The sequence below is a fragment of the Notolepis coatsorum genome (genome assembly GCF_963971535.1).
Source record: "Notolepis coatsorum genome assembly, chromosome: 1".
In the NCBI taxonomy this organism is placed as follows: Eukaryota; Metazoa; Chordata; class Actinopteri; order Aulopiformes; family Paralepididae; genus Notolepis; species Notolepis coatsorum.
Genome location: NC_140165.1, coordinates 19,534,604 through 19,550,544, shown reverse-complemented (window position 1 = coordinate 19,550,544; position 15,941 = coordinate 19,534,604). Strand labels below are relative to the sequence as shown.

The following is a 15,941-nucleotide window of genomic DNA, read 5'->3' as shown; positions in this document are numbered from 1 at the left end:
GAAGAAGAAGAAGAAGAAGAAGAAGAAGAAGAAGAAGAAGAAGAAGAAGAAGAAGAAGAAGAAGAAGAAGAAGAAGAAGAAGAAGAAGAAGAAGAAGAAGAAGAAGAAGAAGAAGAAGAAGAAGAAGAAGAAGAAGAAGAAGAAGAAGAAGAAGAAGAAGAAGAAGAAGAAGAAGAAGAAGAAGAAGAAGAAGAAGAAGAAGAAGAAGAAGAAGAAGAAGAAGAAGAAGAAGAAGAAGAAGAAGAAGAAGAAGAAGAAGAAGAAGAAGAAGAAGAAGAAGAAGAAGAAGAAGAAGAAGAAGAAGAAGAAGAAGAAGGGCAAAAACGATTAAGATTCAAACAAAACAACACAGATAGAAATCAGTTTAAACAGTTGCATACTGACGCAGGGGTGTTTGCAGTCATGTTCTTAAACTGTCCAGAAGTTAGTGGTGTGGCTCATTCCACGAAGCCGGGGCATTAAAAACAAAAGGCTGACTTTCCAAGTTCAGACCTTAGGCATCAGGCAGTCATCTAAACGAGTCGGACAGGGTCCATAGTTCCATTCCAGCATCATTGTGATATCAGGTGGTAAATTCCCGGCAATGGCCTTAAAGATAAACAGACACCAATGTTTATTTTGCCTCTCTGCCGGAGAGAGCCAACCCACTTCATCATACAGGATGCAGCGGTAGCCACTGGTACAATATCTATCACCCGTAATAAAACTATGTTTAAACAATAGTTGAATCCATTTGACCTCACATGAACACATAGTCCTATTATTATCAACACATGGTCCAGTTATTATAACAACACATGGTCCAGTTATTATAACAACACAATACATGGTCCAGTTATTATAACAACACAACACATGGTCCAGTTATTATAACAACACATGGTCTAGTTATTATAACAATACATGGTCCAGTTATTATAACAACACAACACATGGTCCAGTTATTATAACAACACATGGTCTAGTTATTATAACAACACATGGTCCAGTTATTATAACAACACAACACATGGTCCAGTTATTAAAACAACACATGGTCCAGTTATTATAACAACACAACACATGGTCCAGTTATTATAACAACACATGGTCCAGTTATTATAACAACACAACACATGGTCCAGTTATTAAAACAACACATGGTCCAGTTATTATAACAACACAACACATGGTCCAGTTATTATAACAACACATGGTCCAGTTATTATAACAACACATGGTCCAGTTATTATAACAACACATGGTCCAGTTATTATAACAACACATGGTCCAGTTATTATAACAACACATGGTCCAGTTATTATAACAACACATGGTCTAGTTATTTAAGCATTACATCACGCGCAGGAGTGGTTTGTGAAAAATAAACCATGCCTAGGGGTGGTCGTTAGACACATGGTTTATTTTTCACAAACCACGACTACAAGTGGTGTAATGCTTTTATACAACTGGCACATTCCTCCAACCTTATTGCTATACAATAAACACACATTAATCGAAGATTTGTTGAAAAAACCATCCGCCAGAAAAAGTAGTTCCCACAACAACAAAAAAGGGAAGTTGCCTCCATGTGGAAGCAGCTCGGAAGTGCATCCAACTGTTCTCAGTAGGACATCCAACCAACTAACACATCCAACTGTCTTTCAACTAAGACATCCAACCAACTAACACATCCAACTGTCTTTCAACTAAGACATCCAACCAACTAACACATCCAACTTTTCTTGAGTTTTTAACCTACTTTCTATAGAACTTCATTCTTAGATGCTTCTATAGAAAGTAGGTAAAACAAATAAAAAAAAGTTTTCTTTGCCCTATGACATTTTTTATTGTTATTATAACAGTTATTATAACAACACAACACATGGTCCAGTTGTTATAACAACACATGGTCCAGTTATTATAACAACACAACACATGGTCCAGTTATTATAACAACACATAGTCCAGTTGTTATAACAACACATGGTCCAGTTATTATAACAACACAACACATGGTCCAGTTGTTATAACAACACATGCCATCTGCGTGTTGACATGTTCCTCTTTCACGGTCGTATCAACGCTAACAAGGAACTGTTAAATGTCATTGCTGTTCATGTTGGCTTGTTCTCTTTTCTGCGTCAGTGCCCTCCCCTCGCACACAGCATAAAAAGGGCTGCTTGATTCCAGTAATGAAGTATATACACAGCACACACCTCTGACATGGAAATGTATGTTCTCAGTATTTGGAGTTTCCTCCACATGTCCGGTTCGTATCGTTTACTTACATTCTATCTTTACTCGCTTGCGTATTCATTGCAGTTGTGAATGTATGTTGTTTAAAGCACCGTTTTGCTTGAAATATTATATTACTGTCCATTCAATATGCAAATAATAACAGTCATTCGATTACTAATCAAACATAAAGATGACAGTGGCAGTAGGGTATCTTTATCACTACTTTTAAACAATTACTTTTTTTAACTGATCGTGTACGAGTGCTTTACGGCGAAAGTAGTGTCCACTTTCTTTTTATCTAATGTTATCTTTTTAATGAACTCTGATGAATTTAAAATGTCTTTGACAAATTCAACCTTTTGTTTTAGTCTTCCTAGTGCACCGTCCTTCAGTAGAGGGGTCTTCATTCCCGGCGGCGCCGCGAAACGTGAGGGTGGTTTCCTACAATATGGACGGCGTCCTGAAGTGGGACGACGTGCCCCAGAACCCAGCGAGCCAGAAGACGTACCGAGCCGAGGTCAAGTACATGTAAGATCAGCACCAGTGTGTTTGAACAGGAGGCTAAGTAGGTTACTTTTCAAATGATGGGGTTTTCTTTAAAGGTGGTATAGATAACATTTGTATGTAATCATTTGAAAAAGAATAATACATCCACAGAGCCACAAAGTATTGCTTTCCCCCCACAAAAAAATAAAATTATTAATGAATTGATCTTTTGAAAATAGTTTGCAGGTCCAAAATTAATGTTGTTGTTTACATGTTGCGAGCATGTATGCCCATGTAGCCCTACTTCCCAATTCCTCACGTGGAATGCACCCGATTGGATAAATGACATGCTGGTGCCTTTAATTCCTAAACAACATCTACCATTTGTAGTGAGATTTAATACTCAAACAGCCTACTGGTGAAGCCTACTGGTGAAGCCTACTGGTGAAGCCTACTGGTGAAGCTTACTGGTGAAGCCTACTGGTGAAGCTTACTGGTGAAGCCTACTGGTGAAGCTTACTGGTGAAGCCTACTGGTGAAGCTTACTGGTGAAGCTTACTGGTGAAGCTTACTGGTGAAGCCTACTGGTGAAGCCTACTGGTGAAGCTTACTGGTGAAGCCTACTGGTGAAGCTTACTGGTGAAGCTTACTGGTGAAGCTTACTGGTGAAGCCTACTGGTGAAGCCTACTGGTGAAGCTTACTGGTGAAGCCTACTGGTGAAGCCTACTGGTGAAGCTTACTGGTGAAGCCTACTGGTGAAGCCTACTGGTGAAGCTTACTGGTGAAGCTTACTGGTGAAGCTTACTGGTGAAGCCTACTGGTGAAGCTTACTGGTGAAGCCTACTGGTGAAGCCTACTGGTGAAGCCTACTGGTGAAGCTTACTGGTGAAGCTTACTGGTAAAGCCTACTGGTGAAGCCTACTGGTGAAGCTTACTGGTGAAGCCTACTGGTGAAGCTTACTGGTGAAGCTTACTGGTGAAGCTTACTGGTGAAGCTTACTGGTGAAGCCTACTGGTGAAGCCTACTGGTGAAGCTTACTGGTGAAGCTTACTGGTGAAGCCTACTGGTGAAGCTTACTGGTGAAGCCTACTGGTGAAGCCTACTGGTGAAGCCTACTGGTGAAGCCTACTGGTGAAGCTTACTGGTGAAGCCTACTGGTGAAGCTTACTGGTGAAGCCTACTGGTGAAGCCTACTGGTGAAGCTTACTGGTGAAGCCTACTGGTGAAGCCTACTGGTGAAGCTTACTGGTGAAGCCTACTGGTGAAGCCTACTGGTGAAGCCTACTGGTGAAGCTTACTGGTGAAGCCTACTGGTGAAGCTTACTGGTGAAGCCTACTGGTGAAGCTTACTGGTGAAGCTTACTGGTGAAGCTTACTGGTGAAGCCTACTGGTGAAGCCTACTGGTGAAGCCTACTGGTGAAGCTTACTGGTGAAGCCTACTGGTGAAGCCTACTGGTGAAGCTTACTGGTGAAGCTTACTGGTGAAGCTTACTGGTGAAGCCTACTGGTGAAGCTTACTGGTGAAGCCTACTGGTGAAGCTTACTGGTGAAGCTTACTGGTGAAGCCTACTGGTGAAGCTTACTGGTGAAGCCTACTGGTGAAGCCTACTGGTGAAGCTTACTGGTGAAGCCTACTGGTGAAGCCTACTGGTGAAGCTTACTGGTGAAGCCTACTGTGAAGCCTACTGGTGAAGCTTACTGGTGAAGCCTACTGGTGAAGCCTACTGGTGAAGCCTACTGGTGAAGCTTACTGGTGAAGCTTACTGGTGAAGCCTACTGGTGAAGCTTACTGGTGAAGCCTACTGGTGAAGCTTACTGGTGAAGCCTACTGGTGAAGCCTACTGGTGAAGCTTACTGGTGAAGCCTACTGGTGAAGCTTACTGGTGAAGCCTACTGGTGAAGCTTACTGGTGAAGCCTACTGGTGAAGCCTACTGGTGAAGCTTACTGGTGAAGCCTACTGGTGAAGCTTACTGGTGAAGCCTACTGGTGAAGCCTACTGGTGAAGCTTACTGGTGAAGCCTACTGGTGAAGCTTACTGGTGAAGCTTACTGGTGAAGCCTACTGGTGAAGCCTACTGGTGAAGCTTACTGGTGAAGCCTACTGGTGAAGCTTACTGGTGAAGCTTACTGGTGAAGCTTACTGGTGAAGCCTACTGGTGAAGCTTACTGGTGAAGCTTACTGGTGAAGCTTACTGGTGAAGCTTACTGGTGAAGCCTACTGGTGAAGCTTACTGGTGAAGCTTACTGGTGAAGCTTACTGGTGAAGCCTACTGGTGAAGCTTACTGGTGAAGCCTACTGGTGAAGCTTACTGGTGAAGCCTACTGTTGAGAGCTGGATGGGGAGTAACTTCCTCCAGTTAAATGCAAAAAAAACAGTGCTGATCGTAGCAGCTGAAAAGACTGCAGCTAGAGTGGCCACTCACTTGGGGTCCCTTAAAGACAACATACGTCCCCACCTGAGAAACCTGGGTGTTGTCTTCGACCAGGCCATGAACCTAGACTAACATGTCAAAACACTCACACGCACCTGCTTCTTTCACCTCAGAAACATTGCAAAACTACGCACCATCATATCTCACTCTGAACTAGAACTGTCCATGCATGTTTTTATTTCCTCTAGGCTTGACTACTGCAACTCACTTTTCACCTGTCTCACCAAATCATCCACAGACAAACTACAAATGGTCAAAAATGCTGCAGCCAGGCTACTCACAAGGTCAAAAAAATCATGTCACATCACTCCCATTCTGGTATCCCTGCACTGGCTCCCGGTACACTATAGAATTCACTTCAAAGTCCTCACTTTCACTTTCAGAGCACTCCACGGTCAGGCCCCCATCTACATCACTGAACTCATCCATCCCTACACCAACACCCGCTCACTCAGATCTGCCGATCAGCACCTCCTGGTGGTCCCCAGGTCCAGGCTGAAAACAAGGGGTGATCGAGCCTTCGAGGTGACAGCACCAAGGCTCTGGAACGCTCTCCCCCTGGACCTGCCCCCTCTGAAAACTCTTTTAAAAAACAACTAAAAACACATTTGTTCAGACAGGCCTTTGGTCATACATAGGCACTTTTTCTTGTCCTCACTGTTCCTATAGTTTTGTTTTAATTAGTGACTCATGATTTTATCCAAATTCTTTTATTCAACTTTTTTTTATCTGGTTTCACTGTTTTTTAACTGCTGTCTGTTGTTGTTGTCATTTATTTCTGATTTTGTTTTGTTGTGTTTTTTATATTAAGCTGTAGTGTAAAGCACCCTGTGCATTCGTGCTGTGAAGGGTGCTATATAAATAAAAGTCATTCATTCATTCATTCATTCATACTGGTGAAGCCTACTGGTGAAGCCTACTGTTGAAGCCTACTGGTGAAGCTTACTGTTGAAGCTTACTGGTGAAGCTTACTGGTGAAGCCTACTGGTGAAGCTTACTGGTGAAGCCTACTGGTGAAGCTTACTGGTGAAGCCTACTGGTGAAGCTTACTGTTGAAGCTTACTGGTGAAGCCTACTGGTGAAGCTTACTGTTGAAGCTTACTGGTGAAGCTTACTGGTGAAGCCTACTGGTGAAGCTTACTGGTGAAGCCTACTGGTGAAGCTTACTGGTGAAGCCTACTGGTGAAGCTTACTGGTGAAGCCTACTGGTGAAGCTTACTGGTGAAGCCTACTGGTGAAGCCTACTGGTGAAGCTTACTGGTGAAGCCTACTGGTGAAGCTTACTGGTGAAGCCTACTGGTGAACCCCTCCAAAGACTTAGCTGCGTGTCAGGCGACGCCCGCCAACGTGGACAACACGAGAACTTTGATTGGCCGTTGCCTTGTTGGGCCGCATACGTATTTCCTCTGTAGTACTTCCGTATTTATCTTGTGGATGGCATTTAATTTCATCCCACGTCGAAGCTGCTTCTAAAGTAAGTCTGAAATCAGACTCTCAAGGGAGCTGAAACTCCGCCCTCTTTTCTTGATCCTCCACTCACAACTGCCGCATCCCCCAAAGTTATCATAAACCGTGGCTTGTGTGACTGTATAATATTACAACATCAGACAAAAAGAGAGGAAGGGAAGTGTTCCTATCATACGAATGGATTTATTGTTAGGATAAATGTATGTATAACAATCACAGCTATGTTGTCTATGAGGAACTGCTATTAACGACTCAATTCCTATAATTCAGAAAATAATACTTACATACACACAGCACACACTCTCACTCACACACACTTGAAGGAAAGAGAGTGCATGATTTAACTGCCTCTTTTTGTGTTTCCACAGAGCTCTTGCTGGATTTGAGCGTTTGTGTGTCGGTATAAGAGAACAGCAATGTGACATTGGTCAACTGCCCAGTTGTCTTGGACGCTACAAATTTAGAGTGAGGGTGGAGCTCAGAGAGAAGGCATCCAACTGGTCAAAGATTGACTTCTTCCCACAAAAAGAGAGTGAGACTTTGTTATTTGACTGACTTTAAAATTATTCAATTTATGTTTATCGTTGGTCAAATGAGAGCAAAATCAAATCTACATCTACTACTACAACTAATACTACTGCTACTAGGCCCACTACTACTGCTACTACTAGGCCTACTACAACTACTACTGCTGCTGCTACTACTACTACTACTACTACTACTACTAGGCCTACTACTACTACTACTCTACCTATTACACTACAGATTCTACTTTTAAGTTATTTTAAGCAATAGCATATTTGGAGTAGACTGCTATATCATTGAACTGGCATGCTTTGGCCTGAGGCACAAGGTCCTAGGCTAGTATTATGCCAATGCATTTGATCACATTGATTATGACTGAGACTTGTGTATCGTGTCTCTCCAGCTGTAATTGGTCCCCCGACGGTAGCTCTTGTTGCCAAGGGAGACGCCATTAAGGTGACAATCCAGGATCCAGCTCTGAAGATCTCATCGCTGGGAAAATGCTACAGCGATTACAAATACCTTGTGCGCTACTGGAGGGAAGACCAGCCACAGAATGTATGAACACAACACACACTTTTTTAAATAAGCACCCACTTCAGGAGAATCTTAAACTAGATGTGTTGAAACAACTCTGGGTTATGTCGTATCTATCTAAATAAACACATACATGTTAATTAGCAACACGATTGTACGCCAGGTTGAGTCGGTATGTGTTTAGTTAGGGACAACTATTTTAACCCATTAATGTCCACAGTGGAATTGTATCATTTCCTTCACGGCATGCACAATACTAGCTGAGCTTAGCACAGATCAGTTTAAGTTATTCAAATTGGTCAATGTATGATGCTACAGCGTTAGCATCCATTTCTGTATGTTTTTGTATGGGTTTTTAGGGGTTTCATACATTAAAAGGTGCTATAGATAATATAGAGCACCAGCATGTCATTTATCCAATCAGGTGCATTCCACGTGGGGAAATGGGAAGTCTGCAACATGTAAACAACAAGATTCGTTTTGAACCCGCAAAAGGTTTTTGAAATTATGAATTCATTAATCAATATTTATTTTTGGGGAAAAGCCACTTTTATTCTGCACCTTTCTAAAAGCTTTTTTAATGATTACTTTACATAAAGAAATGTATCTATAGCAGCTTTAATGATTAACTCATTGGACGCCATGGACTTGAGCATCTTTTGTTCCTACCACGCCAACGCTCTACGAGATAAGTGGCGGTGTTTGCAGGGTTATATCTATATTCTATATTATAGCTATGGATACAATACTATGGCCCATTTGACATCAACTATCTATCGTTCAATATGTGAAAAATAATATTTTTTTTCATCCATACGTTCGCGTGTTATACCGTGGTGAATATAAGTATAGTTTTAGAGTGATCCTGTCTAACCCCAGAAAACGATGATATGCAGCAATACGTGAATTTCACTTAAAAGCGTTGGCGTTTCTTGCCTGGACACGCTACTATTTCCAAATCAAATGTATATAATAGGTATTATTTCATCATGAATGCATGAAAGGGGGGGGGGGGGTCGTTTTTTGATGCTTTGATCGTCACCAACGGCATACGTTGTGGAGTAACGTTACACACACACGTTGTGATCAATGTGAAATCATGGTATCAAAGCAGGATTGATATCATTTAGTCCTTACCTTCACTAGGAGGTACCCCAAAAAGAATATTCCAATTGTCTGATTGCGAGTCCCAGTATTGGTGTCCATCGTGTCGCCAACATAATCCACCACAACAGATGCATCGGGGGCATTTGATGCTTCTCAATGCGATCGGGATAACCACTCGACACGCCTGACAAAGAAAACTGTGCCCGGAGACATTTGAATGTTACACAGGCCAAGATATAAGGTTTCAAAGGGTGCTTGATACTGCCACCTGGGAGGATGCGGCCGGTATTGCACTTTGGCGATCTCAGGATGATTCCCCATGTTAACCCCGAGTCTGTGTGCCTGTAATGAATAGAAATATGGAATAAAAGAAATAATGATGAAAACCCGATTATACTCGGGTCTGGCGCTGAACGGTTGGCGAGTTAACCAGACTTTCCTCGGGTCTGGTGCCGATTGAGTTAATGACTATATTTAGAATTCCAGAATAAAATTTTATAAGAAATGTAGTCAAATAAATAATCAAGGAAAAGCCCACAGATGTTTTAGAAAACACAAAATGTAACGTGAGAACTGCACTCAAAACTAAATAAAGAAATCTTTGATTTCATATTTATTATGCCTTAAAGGAACACTCCAACATTTTGGGAAATCAGCTTATTTGCCATCTACCCTGGAGTTAGACAAGAAGATACATACCTTTTTCTTCTCTGTGCATGCAGTAGGAGTAGGAAGACGTTGGGAACTAGGCTAATGGAGGAACCTACTTCCAGTGACTGACGCTAAGCTAGGCTAACGGTGCGCGTCTTCCTACTCCTACTGCATGCACAGAGAATAAAAAGGTATGTATCTTCTTGTCTAACTCCAGGGTAGATGGCAAATAAGCTAATTTCCCAAAATGTTGGAGTGTTCCTTTAATTGGTAGACAATTCTGTGGGGCTTTTCCTTAACATACTACATATAGTCGTTAGTCATTAATAATGGGTACGTCTGTTTTAAGAGTACACAAACACCTCTCTTGATTGTCCAGAAGGCCCATGTTCTGGCCCTGAGTGTCCCCCCTCCTGCATGGCGTCTCCAGGTGACGTCGGTTGCCACTACCGAGGTGCAGGTCAGCCTGAGGGCCCTGGAGCCCGAGACCAGGTTCTGCCTCCAGGCCATGGTGCACGTAAAGACCTTCCAGAAGGACGGCCAGTACAGCGACACCACGTGTGTGACGACTCCTGCCCAGGGTGAGTCTACGACTGTACTTTAAGTGGGGTTAGGTGGGCGAGACTCTTACTTAATAGTATATATGGATTCTAATTTGTTATCGCTAGGGATGCTCGATAATGGCTTTTTTACCGATACCGATATACCGATATTGTCCAACTCTTAATTTCCCATACCGATATCAACCGATACCGATATATGCAGGATTCCCCCCCCCCAAAAAACTGTATAATTTCAGGTAATTATATCTCTTGTTGTGTAATTAACACAACATTATGCATACTTTGACAATAAATAAAATAATAATTTCTTCTTACTTGCTTGCCTATGTAAATAAAAGTTAAATAAATGTAAAAAAAAAAATAATAATAATAATAATTGAAAACCGATACCGATATTTTCCGAATATCTGCCGAAAATATCGGTAGGCCGATAATATCGGACATCCCTAGTTATCGCCTATATTTATTGTAATGTATAATATAAAACGATAGGGCATACAGACCCTCATCTGTGCATCTTTGTTTACACTGTATATTTTTCTCATAATTTTTATATTCAGAGTTAATTATATTGTTTACACTGTTTATTTTTTCTCATATTTTTAGATATCAAATTTGATTGCCTATATTTATGTCTTTCTACTATTACCCTGCCCATACCTGTACCTCCCCTCCCCCATGTTGCTATGCCACCCGGATTACCCCAAGGGGATCAATAAAGGAATATCTTATCTCACCTTAGACTGGGAGGTGAATCTGTACTTATGGGTCTGTGTGAATGAATCAGCAGTTGTGTTTCCAAATCCACTTTTCTAGTACTCAGAGCTTTTCATATGGAATGATATTATTTTTTAGATATAATGAAGCAGAAGCACCTTTTTAACCGGCAATGTCACTCAATCACTCTCATTCACTCACACTTAGTGCCAAGCACTCTGTGCCACACAGGACCACAAACGGAGATACACCCTTGTCTACTAGCCTCTCCACTTTCTTTCTTTTTTTATCTACTTTTTCTCCCAATTTTCAATTTTTTCTCCCATCCCAATTTTGGTATTATCCAATTCTACCCTCCCCTGTCTCGAACGTTGTTAGACCATGCCTCCCACTGGTCGGCTGCAATGTGGACCAAGCCTTGCATCACGTGTCCCCTCCGGTACACGAGGAGGCAGCTGTCGCATCTTTTCACCTGTACAGCGCGATCTCTCAGTGGCGAGGAGTAACGCGTGGGAGGCTCACGCTGCCCCCGTTGCTTCCTGATTCTGCTGTACAGGCGCACCAACCGACCTGTAGGAGTCGCTGTCCACAACGTGCGATCCCCATCCACCGGCTTTCCCACCCTCTAACACTGCCAATTGTGTTAGTATGACGGCCGGCCAAGCCGGTAGCAACGCCGTGGGCTGGGCTCGATACCAGCATCTCCTGTGTTAGTGGCGAGCGCCTTGCCCACTGCGCCACTTAGCCGCCCGCCTCTCCACTAAAGGGTATAGTGGGGAGCGGTTACTACTGCTGGCCACACCTCAGGCTCTGCCAAGAGAGGTCTGGAGAATAGACAGTATAATAAGTTATTGAAATCCAAACCACATGTCAGACCAAAACAAAAAAGTTAACAAAACGCAATACCAAGCATGGCTCTTGCCTAGAGGTCGCTGTTGGAACGCATTACAGATTATACCTTTAACCACGATTTCTCATACTCTAAAGAGTATTACCACAAATTCCAGCAAGCTTCTGTGTTTCTAGGATTAGTAGACTTAACCCACGTAGTTACATGGAATAAGCACTGGAGTTGAGTCTACACTAGGGTCCTCATCGCCGGCCCACTGGAATGAGGACCCTGTAGACTCCACCACTAAACGATGTGCTCTCTTCAATTAACTGTACGCGGTCCTGGTTTCAAATAACTGAAAATCGTATATAGTGCAGGAGAAAAAAACTATTTTCGTGTTTTCGAGAATAGCCTACCAGGAATTAGTCGTCCTCTCCTTCCAATAACACAAGTTGTCAGACAACAAACACATACTCTGTGGGAGAGAATCAACAGAACAGAGACAAATGGATCAGTACATTTCCACTCTGAGGTAGGCTACTGAACCGACATGTGTTAGAACCAAAATGTGTAACATTGTCGAATAATTTTTTTTTGTATCCACTTTTTCTCCCCATTTTCAATTTTTCTCCCATCCCAATTTCGTATTTCCAATTCTTCCCTCCCCTGTCTTGAACGTTGCTAGACTATGCCTCCCACTGGTCGGCTGTAGTGAGGATAGAAGCCTTGCATCACGTGTCCCCTCCGGTACACGAGGAGGCAGCCTGTCGCATCTTTTCACCGCAGCAGCTCGAACACTCAGTGGCGAGGAGTAACGCGTGGGAGGCTCACGCTGCCCCCGATACTTCCTGTTTTCGCCGCACCGGCGTCACCAAACCGACCTGTAGGAGTCGCTGTCCACAACGTCCGATCCCCACCCACCGGCTTTCCCACCCTCTAACACTGCCAATTGTGTTAGTATGAACGACCGGCCAAGCCGGTAGCAACGCCGAGAGCTGGGCTCGATACCAGCATATCCTGTGTTAGTGGCGAGCGCCTTGCCCACTGCGACACTCAGCCACCACACATTGTCGAATTTCATCTCACGTCTAAAATAATTACACTGCGATTATTGTGGGGGGGGGGGGGTCCATAATCTAAAGCGTTTTCTCTGTGTCTGCTGCTCTTTGGGTGAAGAGAAGAGGTGGTCAGGGACCCTGGTGGTGGGCTTGGTGGTGGTGGCTGTGGCTCTTCCCCTGTTGCTGCTCACCGCCTGGTTGGTCCAGAAAGGGAGGCGCTTCCTGAACCCCAAGGTCGACCTACCGGAGCATTTCAAACAGGTATCAAACCCCGCCCTCTTTTCTTGATCCTCCAATGCACCGCAGGGGGATCAAATGAATGAATATTGATTAGAGCCTTGCCGTAAGTGGTTGTAGCCACGGCTGTGGGGGTGCTGGAGACATGATCCAATATACTTTTTTATATGCCCGAGTCTCCTGAACAGGGAGACCGACCAAAAGTCAATCGGCACTCTCTCGGCCGAGCTATAGTCACTTTAACGCAGGAGTCCGGGGGTCTCTCTAGGCAATCTGCACATGCGCCGGTTAGGGAGTATGTGTGGAAAAGTGACATTCAGCATACATTAATTGTATCCCCCCACGCTCCCTATACATAATTATTATGGAAAATAAATAATGGGTGGAAAATAATAATAAAAAATCTGATAAAAAAAATAAATAAAAATGTTCCACAGATTCAACAGTTGTGTAAAAGTGTTCAAAAGATACATGTTTTATTTTGTCATGGTTTTGTCTCATTGGTCTATGGCAGTGGTGCCCAACCAGTCGATCGCAATCGACAGGTAGATTGCGGGCTGATTTCAAGTAGATCTCGATTAATAAAATTCTATTATAAAACATTTTTTTTTTTTTTTTTTTTGCTAAATCAACTCTGCCTCTCTTTGTTAACTACAACAAGCAATGGTGTTTGTTATTTAAGATGAGGTCGGACTCTGCACTGACAGATTTGTGTTCATTATGCTGCTTTTATAAAGCCTCAAATGATTGACGGCTTACAATATACAATTTTGGCTGGTAGCTCTCGGCTAGGTGGTCAATTAAAAAGTAGATCTTGGTTCAAAAAAGGTTGGGCACCCCTGGTCTATGGGACCTTGGGGTTGGTATGTGGGTGGCGAGTTTTTTTTTTTTTTATCCACTTTTTCTCCCATTTTTCTATATTTTCTCCCATCCCAATTTCGTATCATCCAATTCAACCCTCCCCTGTCACGGACGCTGTTTCTTGCCTCCCACAAGCCATCTGCAATGTGGACTAAGTCATACATAGCACAAGTCCCCTCCGGTACTTGAGGTAACAGCAGTCGCATCTTTTCACCTGCGCAGCTCGATCTCTCAGTGGCGAGGAGTAACGCGTGGGAGGCTCACGCTGCCCCCGACACTTCCTGATTCTACTGCGCAGGCGCACCAACCGACCTGTAGGAGTCGCTGTCCACAACGCCCGATCCCCACCCATCAGTTTCCCATCCCCTAATACGGCCAATGTGTATTAGTACGGACGACCAGCTAAACTGAAAGCAAATGTGGAGCGCTGGGCTCGAACTGACGAGCCCAGCGTCTCCAGCATTTCGTGGCGAGTGCCTTGCCCACTACGCCACGTAGCCGCCGTGGGTGGCGAGGTTTTAAGTACATGTTGTATAATCGGTCTGAAATTGAAAGAAAGATTATATAAAAAGAAAGATACATAATATGTCCCGTTTACCTTGTCCAATAAGCTGTTCGTGGCTCCTTCCGTCGCCCTCGCCCACCAGGACGCAGCGATGCTTCAGGAGCCGTGCGACGCAGTCAGCAGCGTCTATGAAGAGCACCCGTACCATGACGTCATCACCCCCCACACCGAGGATGGAGACCAGTGGGTGCTTTTTGGGAACGAGGAGAACTCTGAAGAGATGACGCAGTACTGTAACGTGTGGTTTTCTGGCGACACGTCGTACAGAAATATCTAACCAGCGTTTCGTTCACGAGTTGAGTTCAGAAAGAAGATGAGCGGATTAAAGAGTGGTAAAGAATCTAGCCTATCTTGAGACAGGTAGATTGCTGCAGTACCAGGGGTATGTTTCCTGGTGGTTAGCCTACTCTGTGCGGGACCCACCTACCATGTACTGAAGGAGGTCAATCATAGTGTGCCAGTGCTCTGTACTGTAACAGCAGGGAAGCCTGAGTGGGACTGTAACATGAGTACAAATGTAACATGCTTGATATCTCAATTGCAAAAATTTTACTTTCTTATCGGAATTTGCAGTTTCGGTATTCATTGTACTTTGAGGGACTGAATGGCACACATAAATCAAAACCATGTGGTTAGTTTCAAAATGAATCCATAATCACTTCCAGAATATACCCGTTTATCATTTATAATGTTGGGATTTGCCAAAGCTATTTTAATCTAATAATTGTTTGAGCATTACAGACGAGTATTACAACTGACCCAAAGCACTGGTACTATTGTCCCTGGCAGGGGAATAACTAACAAATGCACTCCTGTGTTCTTACAAAAATATTGTAGAAAATGCGATTCTGAACTATGTGGAATACATTTTTCATTTACCTAGAATGTGTTGGTCAACAAACATATGAAAGACAAGGGGAATTAATCTGATGTATGCGTTTGTGTGGTTATGGGAAAATCGTTACAACCATAATCAGGCTCCCCTACTTTAATTTTCTAATCCGGTAGCAATTAGTTGTTGAATTATTGTAAAAGCTATAAGATTATAAAGAATTATAGTAAACAAAGACTGGTACTTTCAAAGTAAGCCGTCTGAATTATATTTATAGAAGAACACAACTTGAGTAATTATGTAGGCATAAGTAAAACATTTTTATTGTACAGTTATAAAATTCAAACGGTAGAAAAACACATTCGTGAAAAGATCTACAAGGTTTTACTATAGAGTTAAAATGCAATGTTTTTTTGTATTTTCTTTACAAATATAATTCAAATACAGGGATGGATCGAAATGTTGTAGATACATGATTTAAGACAAACAAGACTAGGCAAGCCTAGTGAAGCCGCATCCAGCCACACACCACTCACGCATGCGTGTTTCAACAATGGGGAGTCAGCCAGTCAGTCAAGTCAGTTAGAGACACTATAGGGGTCCGGCCAAAAATATACTTTTTAGGTTTACAATATTTACATTTTCTTTACACAATTACCAAAAAAGCAAACAGGAAAACACGTTAGGAGGCTGCAGACAAGAGAATGAGCATTCAATAGAAAAAAAGAAATGCAACTGTTGCCAAACTGTTTAAAAAAAATTTAAATCATCAAAACAACATTGTATCTCACTGCCAACTTCCCCTTTATATAACTGAAGTACCGTTGTGTACGTTGCCATGCAGGCCT

At 42.8% G+C, this 15,941-nt stretch overlaps 1 protein-coding gene across 1 annotated transcript; it reads left to right on the top strand.

The window, feature by feature from the left end:
* Positions 1–2,668: 2,668 nt before the first annotated feature.
* LOC311225785 (interleukin-10 receptor subunit beta-like) lies at positions 2,669–15,691 on the top strand (the record flags this gene model as incomplete). The annotated part of the gene is made up of 6 exons (XM_084311179.1): positions 2,669–2,748; positions 6,977–6,996; positions 7,537–7,691; positions 9,808–10,009; positions 12,717–12,859; positions 14,308–15,691. The coding sequence occupies 6 exons, from the start codon at positions 2,669–2,671 to the stop codon at positions 14,536–14,538; spliced, it is 831 nt and encodes a 276-aa protein (XP_084167305.1). The 3' UTR covers positions 14,539–15,691.
* Positions 15,692–15,941: the final 250 nt, after the last annotated feature.